Source organism: Gossypium hirsutum, chromosome D05, assembly GCF_007990345.1.
Source record: "Gossypium hirsutum isolate 1008001.06 chromosome D05, Gossypium_hirsutum_v2.1, whole genome shotgun sequence".
NCBI lineage: Eukaryota > Viridiplantae > Streptophyta > Magnoliopsida > Malvales > Malvaceae > Gossypium > Gossypium hirsutum.
The window spans coordinates 57,388,257-57,410,755 of record NC_053441.1 but is presented as its reverse complement, the minus strand read 5'-3'; the positions used below and the strand labels follow the sequence as shown (position 1 = coordinate 57,410,755).

The following is a 22,499-nucleotide window of genomic DNA, read 5'->3' as shown; positions in this document are numbered from 1 at the left end:
TACATGCATTGAGACCCTTTCATAGTTATTTTATGTGTATTATTTAAGGTGGATTAATAAATATATTTTATTTGTTTCAAGCTCATTTCGAAATGCTATTATACAATGTTATTATTATTTTATTTCGAATCTATTTTGATTTTGTGAATAAATCTTTTAGAACTTGTGTGCATAAGTTTCGTGAGGTGAAATTCCTCTTTTATCATCTTGGATATACTTTAGAATTTGATGTTTGATTGTCAATGTTAGCGTTAATATAATATTATTAAAACTATTATTGCTATTCCTTATTTGTATTTATTTATCACTTATTTGCTACTTCTTAGTTTAAGTTTGAATTATCAATCATCTTTTACATTTCATACTTCTTTTAAATTTTTTATTCTATTTCATATTAAAAAAGGTCTAGCATTTATAATTCTCGAGAGAATTGTGCCCTAACTTATTGGGTTCCAATTTTTCTCGATGAATTTAAATAGCTATATGCTTATTTTATTAAAACCATACCATTTTAAAACTAAGCATTTAGGATTTCAAAATGTCGGATCCTAACTTACCGGATGTGACATTCTGATATCCTGATTTTAAAATAAAGACAATATTTGATGTTTAAGAACTTCAAGAAATCGAAACCTAACTTACTGAATTCTGATTTCTCGTTTGACTTAAATAACCGAACAACATTCTCAAAATGCATGAATTTTAAAATTTTAAAATTAAAAAAGACATACTTAATTTTGATGATTGAATTGTTGCATCCTAACTCACTGAGTGTGACAATTTATTTATTCGAAATGAGTGTGTCTTATTATTCAATTTGGTTTATTCAAATTTAAACTTCAAAGGATCGTATTTTAAAATCTTTTCAAAATTTCGACCTTAAGACATTAAACAATCAATTTGGTACCAATTTTGGGCGTTACGAGGGTGCTAACCCTTCCTCGTGCTTAACATATTCCTGAACTTGTTTTCTCAAAATTTGCAGACCAAAATTACGTCTAATGGTGAACCGATCATATCTCAATAAAAGATCGATGGTGACTCCCATTTTATTTTCGAAGTCGATCCCCGTTTTTCAAAATTATTAAAAATGGTTTCGACATATATGTTTTTCATATATTATAATATATGTTTTAAAATAAAAAATATACACTGTAGATGTAATTGTAAAACACATTGTACTCATAAATAAAAAATATAAATTTGAAGCTTAAAAAAAATATTGCCACAAACTCTAAAAAGGAGATGAAGGATCCCATAAAAGTAAATATATATTTATTATAATTTGATTACATCAATTGTTTGAATTAAGTATTTCATTACTTAATAATCAATTCGCTTAAACTATTATAATTAATTTTAAAATTGATTTTACCAGGACATCGGCTTGATCGGGCCGATTTAAACTATATCATCTGTTTCTATTGAGTTTTGCTCGACCCTACCCCAAAGACCTGCCAATGTTGTTAAAATTGAAATATTTATCTTGTTGGAGAAGACTAACTGTAGAAAAGTAAGTCAATGCTAAAGTGATATGTCGACGTTTTTGTTTTTGTTTTTGTCTTTGTTTTCAAAATAGTTGATAACCTTGAAATTATAAAAGATAATCATGAGGTCTTAAATGCAATTATGATATTTCTAAAAAGATATTTCTCAACAATTTTTTTAATTTCTTAATTGATGAAAACAAATTTAGGTATTTCCCAATTTGTAAAAACATGATTTTTTTTTTGAATTTCAAGGTTTTTCTTAGCTTTTTATATTATTTTGGAATTTTTGTAATCTTCTTATAATTTCTTAAAAAATAATATATTTGTAAAATTTTCTAAACCATAAATACCAGTGAAGGAGAATGTGATAAAATTAAGGGTAAATGTGTATTTAAGCCAAAGAAAATAAAAGATTAATAATGAAATTCACCTAAAAACAATTACAAGGGCTAGATGAACAATTGGACCTAAAACTTTGTTTGGAATGATGTCATTAATGTGTTACATCAGCTTTCTTAGATAGATAAGATTAAACTTGTATCTCTTTCCAGTAATTTAACATCATTTCAATAGTTTCATCATGAAAAAGATGGAATTCAAAATGATATGTCAATTTTTTTAAATGAAAATGTTGAAATGACATTGGATGAATAAAAAAAGATACAAGTTTGTCATTTAATCCTTTCTTGCGCAGGGATATAACTTTAAGGTGAGTTATTACAAAGTAACAAATGGATAATATTGTTGACCAGATATTTACTTCAAAAGATTGGTGACCAAAACTATAATTTTAAGCTAACATAAGTGACAAAATTTGTGATTTTCCATTTTTTTTTATTTTCAAAAAATTTTGGTTTTAGGCATAGTGATAAATTTAGCTCTAACATTTTTTCCATTTTACCTCAATTTTTTTTATTGCTATAGCCCTCAACAGTAACAAATTAAAAAAATTAATTTAGCCTTTATGAAAAAAGTGCACCAATTGAGTACTCAATGATTCCAAAAAAATCAATTGACCTCTTCATTTAACAAAAACTATGAGTTGAATGATTTAGCCGTTATGAAAAAAAATCCCATTTCTTTATCTTTCGGTTTCTTTTTTCTTTTCTGTTTCCTCAATCTTTGTTTGTTATACTTGTTTGTGAAAGAGAAATGAATGAGAGGAGAGGGATTTACCTATAAGATAGCGCCGTTGAATCCCCATTCACTTTGTCGTAATCGGAGCTCAAGCGAGGACTGTAAGGTTGAATATCGGCAAAGCATTCGAGCGGCTAGGGTTTTGGCTAATCTGATTTAAGAACAACCAAATAGTGGTTTAGGTTTTTGTTTTAAGAAGACCATGAAATGGTACCGTTTGGGCCTTGCTTCAATGGTTTAGGTTTAAGAGATCTAATGACCCGACTCGAGCAAGGTCAGATCCACGTGTTTTGGGTCTAAAAGGGGATATTTGCATCATTGACCCTTTTATTTTCTTTCACTATTTTAATTTCATTTTTTATTTTTAAATTTACCTCGTTTAATTTGAATACTGTTCATTTTGATCCATATTGCAACACAGCGTTTTGGTGGGCAGGGAATATTCCCCATTTAGTCCCCCATGTTATTCGTGTGCTGCATTTTGGCCCTCTATTTTATTTTATTTTCATTTTTTCTTTTAATTTTGTATTAAATACAATTTAACCCGTATTTGTTTAATTTAACGTGTTCAATTTTTTTAAATATTTATTATCCTGTTATTTTTAAAAAAAATATATTTAATTTTAAATCTAATATTATTTTTATGTTTAAGCTTAACATTATTTTTAAATTTATCATCAATATTATTTCAATTTGTAATATATTATTATTTTAAATTTATCATTAACATTATTTAAATTTATCATGTATTTGTTATTTAAATTCATCATGTATTATTATTTTAAGTTTTTTATGTATTATTATTCTAAGTTTTTCATGTATAATTACTTTTTTTTTAAAATTTATCATATATTATTATTTTAATTTCCATCTATTATTTTATATACTTTTTATGCAATTTCAATATAATTTATACGTTTTTAATGGTTTTATTTTAAATACATTTTTAAAATGCACTTATATATACTTCTTTGTTTTAAAGATTTATACGATAATGCTCTTTCATATTACTATTTTATACATATATATACAAGTGTTATTAAACTATTTTTATTATACATATATGCATATATAATATATTATTGATTTCATGCTGTTATATATATCTTTGTTACCTATTTCCATATATATAAAATTTATTTCTTTAAAAAACCTATTTTATTATATTCTACCTATTTCGACTTTTCACATATATTTATATATATATATAGTATTATCTATTTCGAATTTTTCATTCCATATTTATTATTTATTTAGATTAATATATATATTATTTTGTATATTACATATTTTGATTTTTTTATTCAATATTTACTTTAAAATTCATTTTGATATTATCATTTCATATAGTATCTATTTTTTATCTTCATTTTTGATCTATTTCAAACTCGTATATATATTGTTTATTTTAAAAGTTAATGCATATAATTTATTGTTTATGTATTAATAATTTTAAATTTCCTTTCTTGTATGCTATTCATTTATTCATTTATTTTCATCTAACCAAAACAATAGAGTATCCTTTTTTTAAACTTCACTGCATGAGTTTTTTTTTAAAAAAAAAAAATCAAAAGGCCAGCTCATTTTTGGAAGATGTGAAAATGTCATATCCTAACTCACTGTGTGTGGCATTCTATTTCTCCAAAACAAGAGGGTCTTAGTACGCAATCTGATTCATACAAGTGTTCATTTGAATAGAAGGATTGTATTTTAAATTTTTTTTTTAGATTTCGACATTAAGACATTAATTAATCAATTAGGTACCAATTTTGGGTGTTACGAGGGTGCTAACCCTTCCTCGTGCGTAATCGACTCCCCAACCTGTTTTCTCAAATTTCGTAGACCAAAATCGCTTTCAAGGTGATCTGATCACACTAAACAAAAGATCAGTGGCGAGTCCCATTTGTTTATTTTCATTTTCAAAATAAAAGTCGACCCCCATTTATTAAAAAAATGGTTTCGACACTCATGATGTGTGTGAACAAATATGTTTTATATTTAAAAAATATATTTATAAAAAAATATACGTAAAAGATCTCAATAGTCTCTCTCACTTTCCAATTTCAGGAAATTGGTCACCCAAAAAAAATCAGAGAAATTTTGAAAGTGAGCAACTAAGAATAATTAATCAAGATGTTAATTTTTCATAAAATGTACATGATTTTGGTTGGTATAATAATAAATTTAGCCCTCAAAAATTACACTTACAATTTGTAAGCTAAATGTAAGCTAATGAGCAACAAAGGATCAATAAAATACAAATAAACAATACAACATACATAAGGGCAACAATCTTATATTACACATTATGCAACTACTAACATCCATATTTAAAAGCTAGTAAAACCTAAAAAGCAAACAAATTAACACAAATGCAAATCCAATGTATAAGTTTTGAAATAATTAAAAAATGGCATGAAAGAAAGGAAATTGTAAATCCAAAAAGTATAAAAATAAATAATGTACATGAAAATTCGAAATAGACCAAAAATAGAGTTAAAAATAAATACTATGTGAAACAATAATATGTAAACAAATTTTAAAGTAAATTTTGCATAAGAATAAAATCAAAATAGGTAATGTACAAAATAATGTATGTATTAACCTAAATAATTAATATATATGAAATGAAAAGCTTAATAACAATACAAATGATAATATATATATATATGCATAATAATATATGTAGAAATTTGAAATAAACCAAGTATATGAAGTAGGGTTTTTTTAAAAGAAGTAAATTGTATATGTAAAAAATAGGTTTTAAAAAAACATATAAACATAAGGTCAATAGTTATAATAATACAAAATCAATAATATATAAAATAAAAATAGTTTAATATAAATTATGTACGTATATATATAAAATACTATTGTATAAGAATATTGAATTCAATGTGATCCAGAAATGTTCAAGTTATTATCCCCAAATCACCAACAAATAATGATGGCAATTGTTGAAAAGGCCCTCAATAAATGAATAATAACCCTAAAGACCCGTTTATCTTAAAATTGAAAGTTTTGTTTCATCGAAAAAGATGTGGTGCTCTTGAATGCAATTGATTGTGATTGAAAATTCAAGTGAAGTTGATGGAAAATAGGTTAGAAAATTCTTGATGGAAAATAGGTTAGAAAATTCTACTTGTCCAAAATTTGAATGGGAAACAGCAAATTCAATGATATAAGAAATGCATAAATGCATTTGGATTAAACGAGATGAAGAAATGTTGAAATTGTTTTGCTCAAATAGAGACCCACAATTGTGGAAAACTGAGTCAATACTCAAAAAGTATAATCACAATTCTATAAGACATCCAGAAGTGTTAAACTTCTTACCCCCAAATCACTCACAAATAGTAACGACAAATTTGAAATGTTTGTCTCATTTAAAAAGATTAATTGTAACTGTACAATAATTCTTGGACTAGTTGGAAGAATCCACCTAAAGTAAAGCAAGGACTAATTATAGAAAAGTCAGTCTATGAATGATACCCGTCCTAAATGCAATGTGATCCAGAAGTGTTCAACCACTTACCCCACAAATAACGACGGTAACTTGTGGAAAATGTTCTCAATAACTAAAGTATAACCTTAAAGACCCATCTTAAATGTAATGTGATCCAGAAATGTTCAACCTCTTATCTCAAGTTACTCAGGCAATTTTCTATTATTGACAGTTAAATTTTAAAATTTCATAAAATTTAAAAATTTCTCCCAATTTCGTTGACAGTTACAATTATAAATCTCATACAATGGCTAGTCATTCATTTCTATTATTTTCATTTTTGCAGTGATGAAAGGTTTTAATTGGGTTTTGCTCGACCCTACTAAAAAACATGCCGATGTTATTAAAATTGATATATTTACCTTATTATAAAAGATTAACCATAAAAAAATGGGTCAATAATGCTAAAGTCACATATAACTCCAAAGACCCCTTAAAAAAATTGATATATTTGCCTTCTTTTGAAATATCTTCACTTCAAACCATTGTTGTAGCCCAATCATCTCTCCAAAAATTAAAAGTTAAATGTGGAATTGAATTAAATGTGATACAGAAATGTTGATGTTATTATCCCCGAATCACCTTCAAATAACGATGCCATTTGTGGAAAATGCCCTCAATTAATAACCCTAAAGACCCGTTTATCTTAATATTGAGTGCTTTGTTTCATCCAAAAAGATGTGGTGCTCTTGAATGCAATAGATTCCGTTTATCTTAAGATTGAGAGGTTTGTTTCATCCAAAAAGATGTGGTACTCTTGAATACAATAGATTGTGATTGAAAATTGAAGTGAAGTTGATGGAAAATAAGTTAGAAAATTCTACTTCTCCAAAAATTGAATGTGAAACAGAAAATTCAATGTCCACGTTTTTTTTATCGTTTTTGAAACAATGATATAAAAAAAAATCCTAAATGCATTTGGATTAAGCGAGATGAAGAAATGTTGAAATTGTGCTGTTGCTCGAGACCCACCATTGTGGAAAACTGACTCAATACTCAAATAGTATAATCTCAATTCTACAAGACATGCATGTCTTAAAATTTACATCAATATGTTAAATTAAGAATATTAAATAAATAAATTATTTATCATATTGTTATTATTAATCTTGAGTTGGTGTCGAGTTAATTTTTGACACCAACTCAATCAATAATAAAAATATTTTATCATACTCACAATATGTGTGAACAAATATATTTTATATTAAAAAAATATATTTATAAAAAAATATGTAAAATATCTGAATAGTCTCTCTCAATTTCCAAATTGAGGAAATTGGTCACCCTTAAAAAATCAGAGCAATTTAGTCCCTATTAATTTTGAAAGTGAGTAACTAAGAATAATTAATCAGGATGTTAATTTTCCATAAAATGTACATGATTTTGGTTGGTATAATAATAAATTTAGCCTTCAAAATTTATACTTGCAATTTGGTCTAAATTTAACAAAAATTTCCCGCAACGTTTGTGTAAATATCTAAATGTTGAGGTTGAAATGCTTGAATTTTTTTAAAAAAAAATTAAGGCCAAAATGACAAAATATTTAAACATTGAAGGCTAAATTTATTACTATACCAATCAAAATTATGTACAATTGATGGAAGAATTTAACACCATAATTAATTGTTCTTAGTTGCTCACTTTCAAAATCGATAGGGATTAAATTGCTCCAATTTTTTTTGAGAGGGACTAATTTGTGCAATTGTGAAATTAAGAAGGAAACACCATAATTCATTGTTCTTAGTTGCTCACTTTCAAAATTGATAGGGATTAAATTGCTCCAATTTTTTTTTATGTATGAAACATACAATATATGGCTTGAATTTCATAATTATATTATATATAATGAACCATTTGTTTCTTTCTCAGCCTCTCCACCAAAATAACTATTAACATCATCAAAATCACCCGTATGATCCCAAAGGTCTCTTGGCTTGTCTAAACATGTTTTTTTCTTTTATATTTTGTTAATAAAAAATACAAATTTATTTTAATCTTTCAAAAATTTATAATTTAAACCTTTTAAAAAAAATTTTATTGTCAAACTCCCACAAATACTAACCTATATATTGTTGTTAATCCAAATTGATTATTGGGTTTAGGGTTGGAGCAAATTGATAGAGGCAAGCAGGGGTATTGGCCCAACAAAAATGGAAAAAAAAATTCAATTAAGACCATTTTAAAAATAATAAATTAATACATGATAAAATTATATTTTAACTTCTCAAAGTTTTATAATTTAATTCTAATTCTTCTAATTTTTTTTAGATTATAATTTAATTCTAATTCTTCTAATTTTTTTTTAGATTCACCCCTATTCAAAGCTTCAAGCATTTTTTGGTTTGGTAGTATAGCATGGCTATTGGAAAATTGAGTGGATTAATTTATTTTATATTTTTCAATCCCACACGTCCGTATGTGATAGTTCCAGTTTTCACACGCCCGTGTCATTTACGCACATGCTTGTGTCTGTTTTGGGTTTTGAAATTTTGCCTCTTTAAATTGGTATTCGAATTTGTTTAAGTTACAATTTAATCCTAAATAATAAAACTTGAATTAGACATAGTAAACAAACTCAAATTCACCTGGAAATTTTAGACTTGCATAATTTGACTAAAAGAAGGTGAGTAAACACTTAGATCTAAAATCAAGTTAGTTTTACCATAGGTGGTAAAATAACGTAAATGCCCATAGATTAAATTACTTAGGAAAAGTTTAAAATTGGCTCATAATTTACTTTGGCATTAATAAATAACTAATAATTAGATAAGATTGAGGTGTTATAAGGTTGGGGTGTGCCTTGGGTGGTCGTTAGCTGGAGAGTCATTTAGGTGGCTAATGTAATGCTTTGAATTCAGGCCGGTCTATCCTGGTCGACTTTGGGGGGTCACAATCTATCATAGGGTTCATCTCTATTAGTTTAGGCATGTATTGCTGGTTTGATAATAGATGTGCTTTTTTTCTTTTTGTAATTTTCATGTCCGTTTTAGGGTTCATCGTCGGTATTTGTGGAATTGAATTGCAATTGAAAAAAAAAATTTAAGATATTTTTTATACACTAAATGTTAATTCAATTACAATTTAGACATTTTTTTTCTAGTTGAACATAAACTTAGAAAATTAAGCCAGCTTCAATCCAAATAAAAATTATCATCAGTGACCAACGACTGTCTAATATTTTCTTCAAGCCAACATCTCACATAATGCGGAGGATTTTCCAAGATAACTAACTGCTCAATTATGCCTCCATCTGCCTTAGCTATACAATCAACAACTTTATTGATGGATTTTAATTAAGTTTTGATTGATAACCTCATAAATGTAATTTAATATATTATAAGATACAAAATTATTGTTTGATTTTTCCATAAGTAGGTCACTTTCATTGGGTGACTTACCTCTAAGTCTTCTCACGTCTGCATTAATTCACATTTTCTTTCGAAATTCTATGTAGAAAAAGGATGTATGGAAAGGGAGTTATCAAAACAGGATTACGATAGTGTTGAAAATATATGTTAGGAAAAATATATAAAAAAGGTGTAAATAATTTTAAAATATATTATTGTTAAAAAATTGTAAATTTCATATAAAATTTTAAACATATTTTTATTGATTTTTTAAAGAAAAATATATCTTGTTGATTGTTTTAACGCTTACAATTTTTAAATAGTTTTAAATATCTTATAAAGTATTTAATTTTTAAAATTATATTTTTTAAAGGGAAATTCATTAATTCATTTAATGAATGAGATCATACAATTTGAAGAAAAAAATAACAAACACCCGTTATACGTGTTGAAGGACAAGCTCTATTAATATAACAAAAACTTCAGTTTCAGCATCAATAGAACATTATGGAACATGATAATTGGTTTTGTTACAACTCAAGTATAAGATATCAGGAGTGATTGCAAGCATTTAATACAATAAAGAAATCAGCACCGCAGGGTCTAAAGCACTTAAAAATATATTTTTAGATCACTTTAAATTTCAAAAAGAAATTAATAATTTTTAAAATTTTGTTAAGTGTGATGGGTAAAAAAATAACCTTTTATAAAGATATTTTAAAATTGTTTTAAAAAGATAAATTTAAGGTTTGTGTTGAGTTCTAGAGAAAAAAAAGTAGGTTCAAGAGTCTGTTACGTGTAGGGAAGGTTGTAATAACCCTACAACACCCTAAATTAGTACTTGTTAATTACGCAACTGTCAAAAAATTCAAAATTTAAAAATGAAAAATCTAATGTTCAATTGTGAACCCTTAAAATAAAATACAAATTAATTCCTTAGTGAAATAATTTTTGGTGTCTGTTGATACCCACAAAAATATTAAAAATATTTTAAAAAAAAAGAAAAACGCAAAAAGGATATCTCCAAATTAATTTGACCAGTGGTTTGTTCACAGCCTTGGATGCTTGTGTCCAATGAAAGTATATTTTATAAATCTACTTATTAGTAAACATTAAAAGTTATTTGAAAGAATAGTTTTTTTTTAACTTTAATTTAAGTCACCAAAATCTATATTGAGTTGTAAATTTAATTAAATAAATCAAATTTAGTGACAAAATTAAATAAAATTTTAAGTTTATTTGCAAAGCTCAATCACATATGAGTTAAATGGTAAATTTACTTATATTTTCAAAGTGTAATGACAAGTATCAATTAAAATTTAGTGATAAATTTCAATATTTACTTATAAAATAGTAGTAAATTTACACTTTAACTCTAGAATTATTGAAGTTCTTATCCCCAAATCATCCACAGTTTGTGGAAGAGCTCGTCAGTTACTGAAGTTTAACCCTAAAGACCCATTTGTGTTAATAAAGTCAACATTTACTGTTTAAAAAAATTATTTTTTATTTAATAAAGTTAATATTTTAAAATTTTATGATTTTATAAATGAAATATTTCTACTAAAATTAAATTGCAATTGAAAAAAATTTAAAATATTTTTTATATAATAAATGTTTATTACAATTTGGATATATTTAATTAGAGTAACTAAAATAAAACATTTAATAATAAAAGGAGGAATTTGATGCACTCAAGATCCCAATTACTTTTAACTTTTAAATTATAGGGACTAGTAGCATATTTTAAACAATTTATTATTCTAGTAGCATATTTTAAACAATTTATTATTCTGAAAATAAAAGAATATATAGTAATTAATAAAATATATATTTTTACACCTTTTATACAAAGATTTTAAAATTCTTTTCAAAAGATAAATTTGAGGTCTGAGTTGAATTCTAGAGAAAAGAGTAGGTTCAAGAGTCGGTTATGTGTAAGGGAGATTGTCCTAGCCCTACAGCACTCAAAATTGGTATTTATTATTTACGCAATTGTCAAAAAGTTCAAAATTTATAATTATGACCCCTTGAAATAAAACACTAACTTTTCGAGTGAATTAAAATTTCTTAGTGAAATAATTTTTGGTATCTCTTGATATCCATTTTATTTGGAAAAAAAAGATATCTCCAAATTAATTTGATTAGTGGTTCACTGCCTTGGAGGCTTGTGTCCAATGAAAGTATATTTTATAAATTAACTTATTATTAAACATTAAAAAGATGTCTGAAAGAATAATTTTTTATTAATTTTGTTTTAAGTCACCAAAATCTATATTGAGCAAATTAAATTTAGTGACAAAATTAAATAAAATTTCAAGTTTACTTGCAAAGTTAAATCTGAGTTAAATGGTAAATTTACTTATGTATGAAGTATTGATGGATGTTAATTAAGTTTTGATTGATAAAGTACTAAATGTAATTAAATATATTATAAGTTAGAATATTATTGTTTGGTAAATCACTTTCACATTTTCTTTTGAAGGTTTCATTAATTGACACTTTAGATGCTAATTAATTTTCTTTTTCTACGTAGAAAAAGGATGATCGTAGGAGATTTCAAAGTTATCAATATGTTGTTAGTCTCTTTTAGATTCATTCTAATCACTCATATTATTTTGTGGTTAAAATATGTTGTTTGTCCCTTTATTCCTATAAATATTTGATATCCATTCCTTATATGTTAAAGGTTATTAATTCAATTTAAAAATTTTAATCAAATTATTATCATCTTTGATTTTTTTTTGTCATAATTTGTCAACTTGCTTATTTTGTGTTAGTCATATACAACGACATATAAGGGAAACCAAATTAATATGTCCAGTTGACAAATTTTGCCCAAAAAAAATTAACGATAGGACTAAGATTTTTAAATAAAAACAAGAAAACTTTATTTTTAACCTTTTAAGTATAAGGACTAATCTCAACCTTTATCAAAATATAAGGACAAATAGATTATTTCAACCTTATTTTGTTTAATTTTTTTTTACATTTATTAGATCAAAATATTTTTATCAAGTTTATCAAGTGTGCGAGGGTTGAAACATATTAAAGCATGCTCTCTGGGCTTTTCTTCATCATCCAAACTATTTTATCAACTCAACTGCCCTTTTCCTACTTTTTTTATTTTCTTGCCTTATTCTGTCTTGCAATCATGAACTACAAAACTTGCTTTCATCTTCTCTTAGCTTTATTCATACCATGTTTCGTACTTTGCATGGCTATGACAGTCAGGAATCTCAACTCCGATCAGTTTGCACTTCTTGAGTTTAAGGATCGTATTGGCGGTCCTCAAATTGTCTTGGCAGACAATTGGACGGCCTCAACCTCTGTTTGCAATTGGATTGGTGTCTCTTGTGGCATCCTCCATAAAAGAGTTATAGCTTTGAATCTTACAAGCATGAATCTTAGGGGTACTATCCCTCCACACCTTGGAAATCTTTCATTTCTACTCTCTCTCGACTTGAGTAGCAACCATTTCTATGGCCATCTCCCTAAAGAATTGGGCCACTTGCATCGTTTGAGGATCCTTCAATTAAGCTACAACCGTCTGAATGGGGAAATTCCATCATGGCTTGGGAACTTACAAAGAGTTCGAAGGCTGGAAATGAAGAATAATAACTTTACAGGCACAATCCCTGAAACACTTGTTAACATGTCTAATCTAGAGATCTTGAACTTGGGATTCAATCAATTATCTGGTCAGGTTCCATCTTCCATCTTCAACATTTCATAAAAGAGTTTGATTTGTAATAGATAACTAATTTGATGGAAAAAAAGATGCTTAAAGTATTTTTAGTTGAACAGTTTAGAAGGTATATTTTTCACTTCAATTTTCGACTATGTGTGCAGGCCAGATTCCATCAAGTATTTTTAATTCAACTACGCTCGAAGGTATAGAGCTATTTAACAACAAATTAGAAGGTATGTTTTCACTTTAATTTTTTCCAAACTCCAAAAACATTGTGTTGAATTTGTTTCTTCTATTTATGTCATATACTTTTATCATATTAATCTGATAATAAACAATAAGATTTATATGAATTGATTTATTTTTAATTTTTTAATTTCCATTAAACTTTAAAAAAAGAAATTATTTTTTATTGCATAAACTAATCTATTCTATATAAGTAATTTTTTTTTAAAAAATCATTAGAAATCCTTTGTCTGTAGAATAAAAGAAACCAATGCGGAAAATATTTTTTTTTTACTTCATACAATATAATTTTACTTCATATAATTAAAAAAATATTATTAAAAAAATAAATAATAAATATAATTAAAATATATCACTAATTTTTTGTTAATTCAAAAATTGATTTAGTGTTAATTCAATTTCATTTTTTTCTTTTCCTGATACTTAATAAATTGATTTTCAAAGTTTGTAGATGATATATAATTAATATAAATATAATATATTAGATCATATAAATATATTATCTATAAATTTATTCGTCAATTATAAATTTACTTGTTATATAATTATTTGGAACTAAAGTACTTTTTTTTTAATGTGAATATCTATATTATTATTGAAGCTTTCGATTTAGTTGGTGTCATGAGTCAACCTGGCACCAACTCAGTCAGAGAAATTACAAAATTACCCTTTCATATTTAATATAAGTTATATTATTTGAGGGTATTTTAGTTTTTTATTTAAAAAAAAGTATGGTGATATTTCAATCCACATCAATACGTAAAACCTTAAATTTATCACTTAAATTTATGATGTCACAAATTAACTCGACACCAACTTAGGAATTGACAACAACATCATCATAAATAACTGTATTCATTTAGTATTCTTAATTTGATGTATACCTATGCTTAAATTATGTTTTACTTACAATTTAATCTATTTTTATTTCAATATGGTAGATATGCCATGTGTTATTATTAAATAGTTTCAAATTATACATTTCATTATTTATCATAAGTTATTTTAAAACACAAATTTAAGTTCTAAATTTGTGGTTCTCATAAATTTAAGTATAAAATTTCTAATAATAATTTAAGTATAAAGTAATTCAATATAAATTTTAAATTTTTATTATATGTTTTTTAAAATAATTTTTTAATAGAATCAAAATTGTTATTTATAAGGATGCTAAATTTTCTTATGAAGTTAATTTATTTAACCAAATATTTTAGTAAAAACCAAAATTCTTATCCAATAAATCTTAAAAGTAATAAAAAAATATTTAAAATAACAAATTCAATAATATAGTAAACAACAAAGACTATATAATTATCACTTCAAAAGTTTCTCAAAATCCATGCATTTATATATATTATAGATATATTTTTAATGGCTTAATGCATAGTTTATTCTCTACAGCATATTGCTTCTTCTTCTTTTTTTTTTTTTACTTTGGTTCTTAATATTTTTTTGCCCACTTTAGTACCTAATATTATCAAACATTGCTAGTGTAGTCTCTAACATTATCAGGTGTTCTTGGTTTAGTCCATTGGAAATTAAAAAATAGATTGAGATATCCAACTAATCATAAATTGCCATGTGGTATATGATGACATCATAACGGCATCATCATCTAAAAAAAACCCCAAAAAATCTTTAAAATTTAAAGTGAAATTATATAAAAATAACTACATTATAAATATATAATTGTTTAAAAAATAAAAATTTGTTAATTTTTAAATTTGTAATAAATAATAAAATTATTAAAAATTGGCAGAAATTTTTAAATATCGTAAAAAATTATAAAAGACGGTAAATATTTAAAAAAAAGTTAAAAACTAGTAAAAATTGTGTAACTTGAAATAAAGTATATAGTCGCTAATATTTTTTAAAAAAATTAAAAATTTGATGTTAAAATTGTATATTGTGGTGCAATCAATTTTTATAAAAATATTTTAATAAAATTTTAATATTTTAAAATATATCAAAATTTAATACCTTACCAACTCCCCAATTTATAAATAAGAAGATAATGCACTTTAGCATACTTGAACCCACATTCTCTTACATTGGTAACAATACACATGTCAATCAAGCTAAGACTCAATCAACAATTCTTTTGAATAATTAAACATGCAACAATAGTTCTTAAGATATTGGTCTAGACACAAATAATTTATCTTGGAATAGTAAAACATTATTTGAAATAATTAAAAACATAGATATCAAGTTTATTTTATTTTTCAAAATGCCATACTAACCCAAAAACTTCTTAACAGTTTTAATAAATAAACTTAAAATTTTCAATTCAAAAAGTAGAGAGACTAAATCACAGAAAATAAAAATATAAAGATTAAATTTCAAATATACGAAAAATACAAAAATTTTGAGCAAATAGTAATCTTTAAATTTTACACTATAATTTAATAAAGATAAACAATGGCTTTAATATTTTTGTTTCCCAAATCATAACTATTTATTATTCAGTGTCAGTCTCATTTTTAAAATTGATTAGATGCCACATTCTCATACCAACATTTTATTTTTATTTTATTTCAAGTTTTACAATATTTTAAAAATTTATTAGCGTATTATATGTTTTTTCTATACAAATCACAAGGACTAATTAGTACTCGAAACTTCATATTATTAATGTATTATATATTTTGTGAATTTGGTATTCAATGAATATGTATACTAAAAGATGCTATTTTACAGGTAATTTACCACCCATCACCAATGCTCCAAAGCTTGAGATTCTTGCATTGTGGGGAAATAAACTTAGAGGAAACATTCCCAACTCTATCTCCAATGCTTCCATGCTTAAGATACTAGACTTGGAAGATAACTTATTCTCTGGCCCAATCCCTAAAACGCTTGGCAACTTAAGACACCTTGAATGGTTCCAAATCATGAACAATAATTTGATCACAGGGTCTGCTACTGATCATGAGTGGAGCTTTCTTTCTTCTTTGACGAATTGTAAGAATTTGAAAACCATAGGAGTTTCAGGAAATCCATTGAGTGGCGTTCTTCCTACTTATATCGGGAACCTTTCAAAATCCCTTCAATACTTTTATGCCTCTAATTGTGAGCTTCAAGGCATTATTCCTATGGAAATAGGTAACATAACCAACCTATTGCTTTTACAACTTCGCCATAATAAATTAAGTGGATTCATTCCAGCATCAATAGGAGGACTGCGAAATCTCCAAGCTCTAGATCTTTCCTCTAATAAATTAGGAGGGCACATCTTAGAAAGCCTTTGTGATTTGGAGAGACTATACGAGATGTATTTAGGGTTGAATAAGCTGCATGGATCCATACCCTCTTGTTTGGGTAATATTACTTCTTTGGGATATCTTTACTTAAATTCCAACAAATTGAGTTCTACAATACCCTCAACTTTGTGGAATCTTAAAGATATCTTAGAAATAGATTTATCATCAAACCATCTTCAGAATTCACATGCTATTGATGTTGGAAATTTGAGGAGTCTACTGAAACTAAATTTATCAAGGAATCTTCTCTCGGGCGATACCCTATCCTCATTTGGGGGTCTTCAAACTTTGGTTTCATTAGATTTATCAAATAATATACTACATGGTTATATCCCTAAATCATTTGATGGGTTGATTAGTTTGGAATTCTTGGATTTATGCAATAACAATCTCTCTGGAGTCATTCCCAAATCTTTGGAAAAGCTTTTATATCTAAAGTATTTTAATGTGTCTTTCAATAGACTTGAAGGGGAAATTCCAAGCAAAGGATGTTTTTCAAACTTTTCTAGCACATCATTCATGAAGAATTATGCACTTTGTGGTCCACCTAGATTGCTAGTCCCCCCTTGCAAAAATGACATCCACAAAAACTCCCAAATGATTATATTGCATGCTTTTAGGTATGGTTTACCAACAATTGGTATTGTCGTAGTACTAATAGTCTTAACTATTATGTATAGAAGATGCCGAAGAAGGAGTACAAGTCTACCAATTAAAGATGATTTGTTGTCTTTGATAACACCGAGAAGAATTTCACATGCTGAGCTTTCACGAGCAACTAATGGATTTGAGGAAAGCAATATGCTTGGTTCAGGGAGTTTTGGATATGTATATAAAGGGAGGCTTTCAGATGGAATGGAAGTTGCAATAAAAGTTTTTAATTTGCAAACAGAGGGAGCATTTAGCAGTTTTGACATTGAATGTGATGCTATGCGTAATATAGTTCATCGTAATATTGTGAAGGTCATTACTTGCTGCTCAAGTGTTGACTTCAAAGCCTTGGTGCTTGCTTACATGTCTAATGGAAACCTTGAGAAATGGTTACATTCTGAAAATTGTTTCCTTGATATCATACAAAGGGTCGACATAATGATAGATGTTGCGGTAGCCATAGAACACCTCCACAATGGACATCCAACACCTATAATTCACTGTGACATAAAACCAAGCAATATTTTACTAGATGAAGACATGGTTGCACATGTTGGAGATTGTGGCGTTGCCAAATTGTTGGGGGAAGGTGAAGTAATGAAGCAAACCATGACTCTTGCAACTATCGGGTATATAGCACCAGGTGAATTCTTTTTTATTTTTGTATGATTATTTTCCTAATATGCATTTTATATTTTTGTTTCATGTGGATGTGGATATATATTTGAATAAGCATTTTAGAAATAATTGAGGATTGATGATGTTCTAATTATACTTGAAATGCAGAATTTGGATCAGTAGGAATTGTTTCTATAAAATCTGACATCTATAGTTATGGGATCGTCCTTATAGAAACTTTCACAAAGAAAAAGCCAACTGATAATGTTTTTGTTGAAGAAGAGAGTATAAGGCATTGGATGGAAAGATCATTGCCTAAAGGAGCGATAGAAATTTCAGATGTTGATTTATTAAGAAGAGAGGATGAGTACATTGTTGTTAAAGCAAATTGTATTTCATCTATCATGGAGTTGGCTTTGAATTGTTCAGCTGAGTTACCAGAAGAAAGAAAAGATATGAAAGATGTTGTGGTTGAGCTGAAGAAAATCAAACAAAGGTTGCTAAACAACATCCAACATTTTTAACAGAGATGGTGAGTAATGAATACACTTGTGGTTATTAATTCACACTTAATAACCTATATTTTTATAAATTTTAAAGGATTAAATTAAAATTTTATTTTTTTTGGGTGCCAAAGTACAGTTTTATCTTTATCATTTTAAAATTTTAAAGGGCCTAAATAGAAATTTTTTTAATTCACACTTAATTTTATCTTTAATTCAACATTTTTAATCTATTCTGGAATTTAATCATATAAACTTTTTTTTTCTTTTGCTCTCACGTAGTAGGCTCTCTTCAAAATTCAAACTTCTTTTGCAAAATCGAAATGGAAACCAATAAAATAAGCAACAAGCCTTCCCATGAATTACGGTTTATGGTAGCTTTTGGACAAGAAGTTATTTTCTTTGTTAGATTGGATTTTCTTATGTATAATTTTATTTTAATCTTTTGCAAAAGATTTTATTAGGGGCGAAGTGAGAAAGTCCTTTTAGGGGTGAAATTAAATTGTAATTTTTTACTATAGTAAAAATATAATTTCACCATTTTAATAGCCTATATTTTTATAATTTCTAAAGAATTAAATCAAAGTTTTGTCATTTTTGGGATGCCAAAGTACAATTTTACCTTTATCATTTTAAAATTTTAAAAATCTTAAAAATTTTAAATGGCTTATATAGAAATTTTTTATTTTAAATGACATATAAGTTTTACCTGTTTTCAAGTATTTTCTAAGTCTTTCTCTTTATTTCCTTCTAAAATTTTCAATTCAGAGACAAGTATAACACAATGGTCTTAATTGAGCTAGCTTGTCTCGTCAGGTAATTTTGCTGCTTTCCATTTATTTAGAGTTATTTAGAGTGTTTTGTATTTAATATTGTCATAGTTGAGAGTATCATTGATAATGTAATCTAATTGTGTTTTTGGCTAGTGGTTGTTGATCAAGGAAAACTAAAGGAGGCCAATAAGAAGAATGAAACTCCACATCTTTACTATCATGTTCTACAAAACAAAAAGACTTTCTTGTCGATGAAATTTGTATTGGGCTATCAATGTTTCATGGATTATGTTGTTTTTCTAATGTAAGAGGAGGTTTTGCCAATATTGCATGCAAAATCATAGTAATATTTGCCAATGCTTAGCTTAATCAACTCTTATGCTACTGTGGATTTGATTTGTCTTTACAGTATTTAGAGATTATTTTGTGAATGTTAAATTGCCTTTGGGCCTTTCAAAGAAATTCAGCAAGCCTACAAGTCATTTAATTACCTTTGGGCCTCCCATGAAATTTTTATGTATGAAACATAAAATATATGGCTTGAATTTCATAATTATATTATATATATAATGAATCATTTGTTTCTTGTCGAAACCATTTTTTTTGAAAATTAAAAAAACGGGGATCGACTTTTAAAATGAAAACGGAAATGGGAGTCGCCACCGATATTTTATTGTGGTGTAATCAGATCACCTTGAAAATAATTTTAGGTCTGCGAATTTTGAAAAAAATAAGGTTCGAGAGTCGGTTACGCACGAGGAAGGGTTAGCACCCTCGTAATGCCCAAAATTGGTACCGAATCGATTATTTAATGTCTTAATGTCGAAACTTTGAAAGGATTTTAAAATACAATCCTTTGAAAAGAAAATTTGAGTAATCGGATTGGGAAATAAGACTTACCTACTTTAAAGAAATAAATCGTTATATTCAGTAAGTTAGAGTGCAACGATTCAATCTTCGAAGTTAGATTCGTCCCTTTTTAAAATTTAAAACAAATTCATACATTTTGAGAAGGATATTTGGTTATTTAAATCGATCGAGAAAATCAAAACCCAGTAAGTTAGAGTTCAATTTTCTTAAAATCCTTAAACACCAAATATTTCCTTTATTTAAAAACGAGATAACAAAATGTCACATCCAGTAAGTTAGGATCCAACATTTTGAAATCTAAAGAATTTTTTTTTTAAATGTCTTAAAGAAAGGGATACTTGATGATATAAATTCATCGAGAAGAATTGAGGCCCAGTAAGTTAGGGCACAATTCTCTCGAGAATTATTTAACACCAAGCCTCTTTTTTGAACTTTTGAAATGAAACGATTATAATATTTTAACGAAATGAAATTTTTACAACCAACATAATTGAATAACAACTTGTAATGCAAAATATAAATAACAATTTAAACTTAAACTAGAAACAATTAAACAAATAATAGGCAAATACTAACATTGACCTTAATCATATTATACAAACATCCATATTAATAATTTGACAACCCACCAAAACGAATAAAATAAATAAGGTTTAAGAAATAAAACAATTATGTATAAAAAATTATGTGAATAAAAGGTTAATTTGAAGTTAACGATATACCCTATGTACATATATACTAAAATAGTCTAATTTAAATTATATGTATTTTTAAATAATATTGATACATTTAAAACATATTGATAACAATTAAAAAATATATTATTATTATTATATTTTTTTTAAAAATAGAATTTGTGCTAATAATAAATTTGAAAACAATATCTATTAAAGTAATATTAAAAATTGATTTATTTAAAAAAAACTTTTTAAATCAAAATTAACATAAAAGGCATTTTTTGACATTGAAAATAATAATCAACAAATTCTTTTAAAAATCGAAGCTTAGATAAAATTAAAACAATAATGAAATCCGTTTATAAAAGTAGGATTAATTATAATTAAAGGCATTTTGAGTAAAAAAATCTAAATTTGTATCAAATCGAAATCCTTTTTAACCTTGGAGGACTAAACCAACAATTAAACGCAAGCATTATAAACAATAACAATCAACCGCAGAACGGTACCGTATCAAGTCGGATCTGAATGGAAACAAAATTAAATGTGCCGTACAAATTACAATTAAATAAAAAAACAAAACGTAATCTCAATAAACACACAGGGACCTATTTAGCAAATAAACCATTCGACCCATATTGTGCGGATCCTTCCCGGATCGGGTCATCGTTCGGGTTGAGTCTCCAAAACAATGTCATTTCAGTGCCATTGCATTGACTCTGAACGGCGTCGTTTTAATTCATGCACTTAAAAACTAAATAAATCCTAAAACCTAGGGTTTACATTAGCAAAACCTAAACAAAAAGAAAGGCTCGTCGCCGCTCTGGGGATTCATTGCCTCCAAAGACTCCCAATATTCGCCCCAACTCCGATGGCTGCGGAGTGAGCAAAAATCCGGCCCTCAGGTATGCCCCTCTTCCCTTTTGGTTCCCCTTTTCTCCTTTAACAGATGACTAATGTATGTAAAAACAAAAGGAAAGAAGGAAAACGATCTGCGAAAAAGAAAAGAGAACCGAAAATCACCTTTTGGAACTTTTTTTGATTTCTGTATTCTGAAAATGCGTGTAAATCGTTTACAGTGTTCGAATGGCTTCTTTATAGCCCCATTTACAGAAAATAAAAAAATAAAATAAAAATGCTGTTGTTTTTCTATTTGTTGCTGCTTCCGTGTGTTCGCTTGTATTTGCAGGTACTCGGCCAGCCTAGAGGTACAGAGGTGGCCGTACGGAGGCATGCGTGGCGTACGAAGGCATCACGCGCGTGAGGAGTGGCTCGAAGGGGAGCCCGTGCGTGGCAATGGCGGCTGAAGGGTTCTAGAAACCCTAGTGATTTCTGGAATGCTTTTTCAAAATGGGCTAATTGGGCTGAATCGGGTTTTGGGTTAGGTGTCGGGCCACTGTAATTGGGCTAATCAGATTTAGTGTTCGGTCATGGGCATTTGGGCTAGTTGGGTTTAAGTAGTGGATTTGGGCTAATTAGGTTTGGGTAGTGGATTTGGGCTATTAGGCCTATTGTAAAAAATGGACTCTATTATTATTTTTTGGACTTTAATTTTTAATTTTTAATTTTGGTTTACTTATTATGGGCCCGGGCAAAAATGGGCTATTACAGCTACCCCTCTTTGCTTGTTGTCGTGTAACGGGAACGGTGCAAAGACTAAAGCCCCTTTTTGCCCAGTCGTGTTTGGACCTTGGTGCTCTTCTTCTTCGAGTTGACTCATTTCAACCT

The 22,499-nt window shown here is 27.2% G+C and overlaps 1 protein-coding gene across 4 annotated transcripts; it reads left to right on the top strand.

Annotated features, from left to right (window-relative positions):
* Window positions 1-12,521: 12,521 nt before the first annotated feature.
* Window positions 12,522-19,714, top strand: LOC107903675 (receptor kinase-like protein Xa21). 4 transcript variants are annotated; one of them, XR_005913038.1, is made up of 6 exons: window positions 12,522-13,180; window positions 13,332-13,403; window positions 16,117-17,973; window positions 18,117-18,480; window positions 19,220-19,267; window positions 19,378-19,714. XR_005913038.1 is itself a non-coding variant. In XM_016829807.2 (5 exons), the coding sequence occupies exons 1-4, from the start codon at window positions 12,535-12,537 to the stop codon at window positions 18,470-18,472; spliced, it is 2,931 nt and encodes a 976-aa protein (XP_016685296.2). In that variant the 5' UTR covers window positions 12,522-12,534; the 3' UTR covers window positions 18,473-18,480; window positions 19,378-19,714. The 4 variants fall into 4 exon arrangements, 3 of the variants coding, with proteins under 3 accessions (XP_016685296.2, XP_040948181.1, XP_040948182.1); XM_016829807.2 differs by lacking the exon at window positions 19,220-19,267; XM_041092247.1 differs by lacking the exon at window positions 19,220-19,267 and having other exon boundaries at window positions 12,522-13,185; window positions 13,337-13,403.
* The last annotated feature ends 2,785 nt before the right edge of the window (window positions 19,715-22,499 follow it).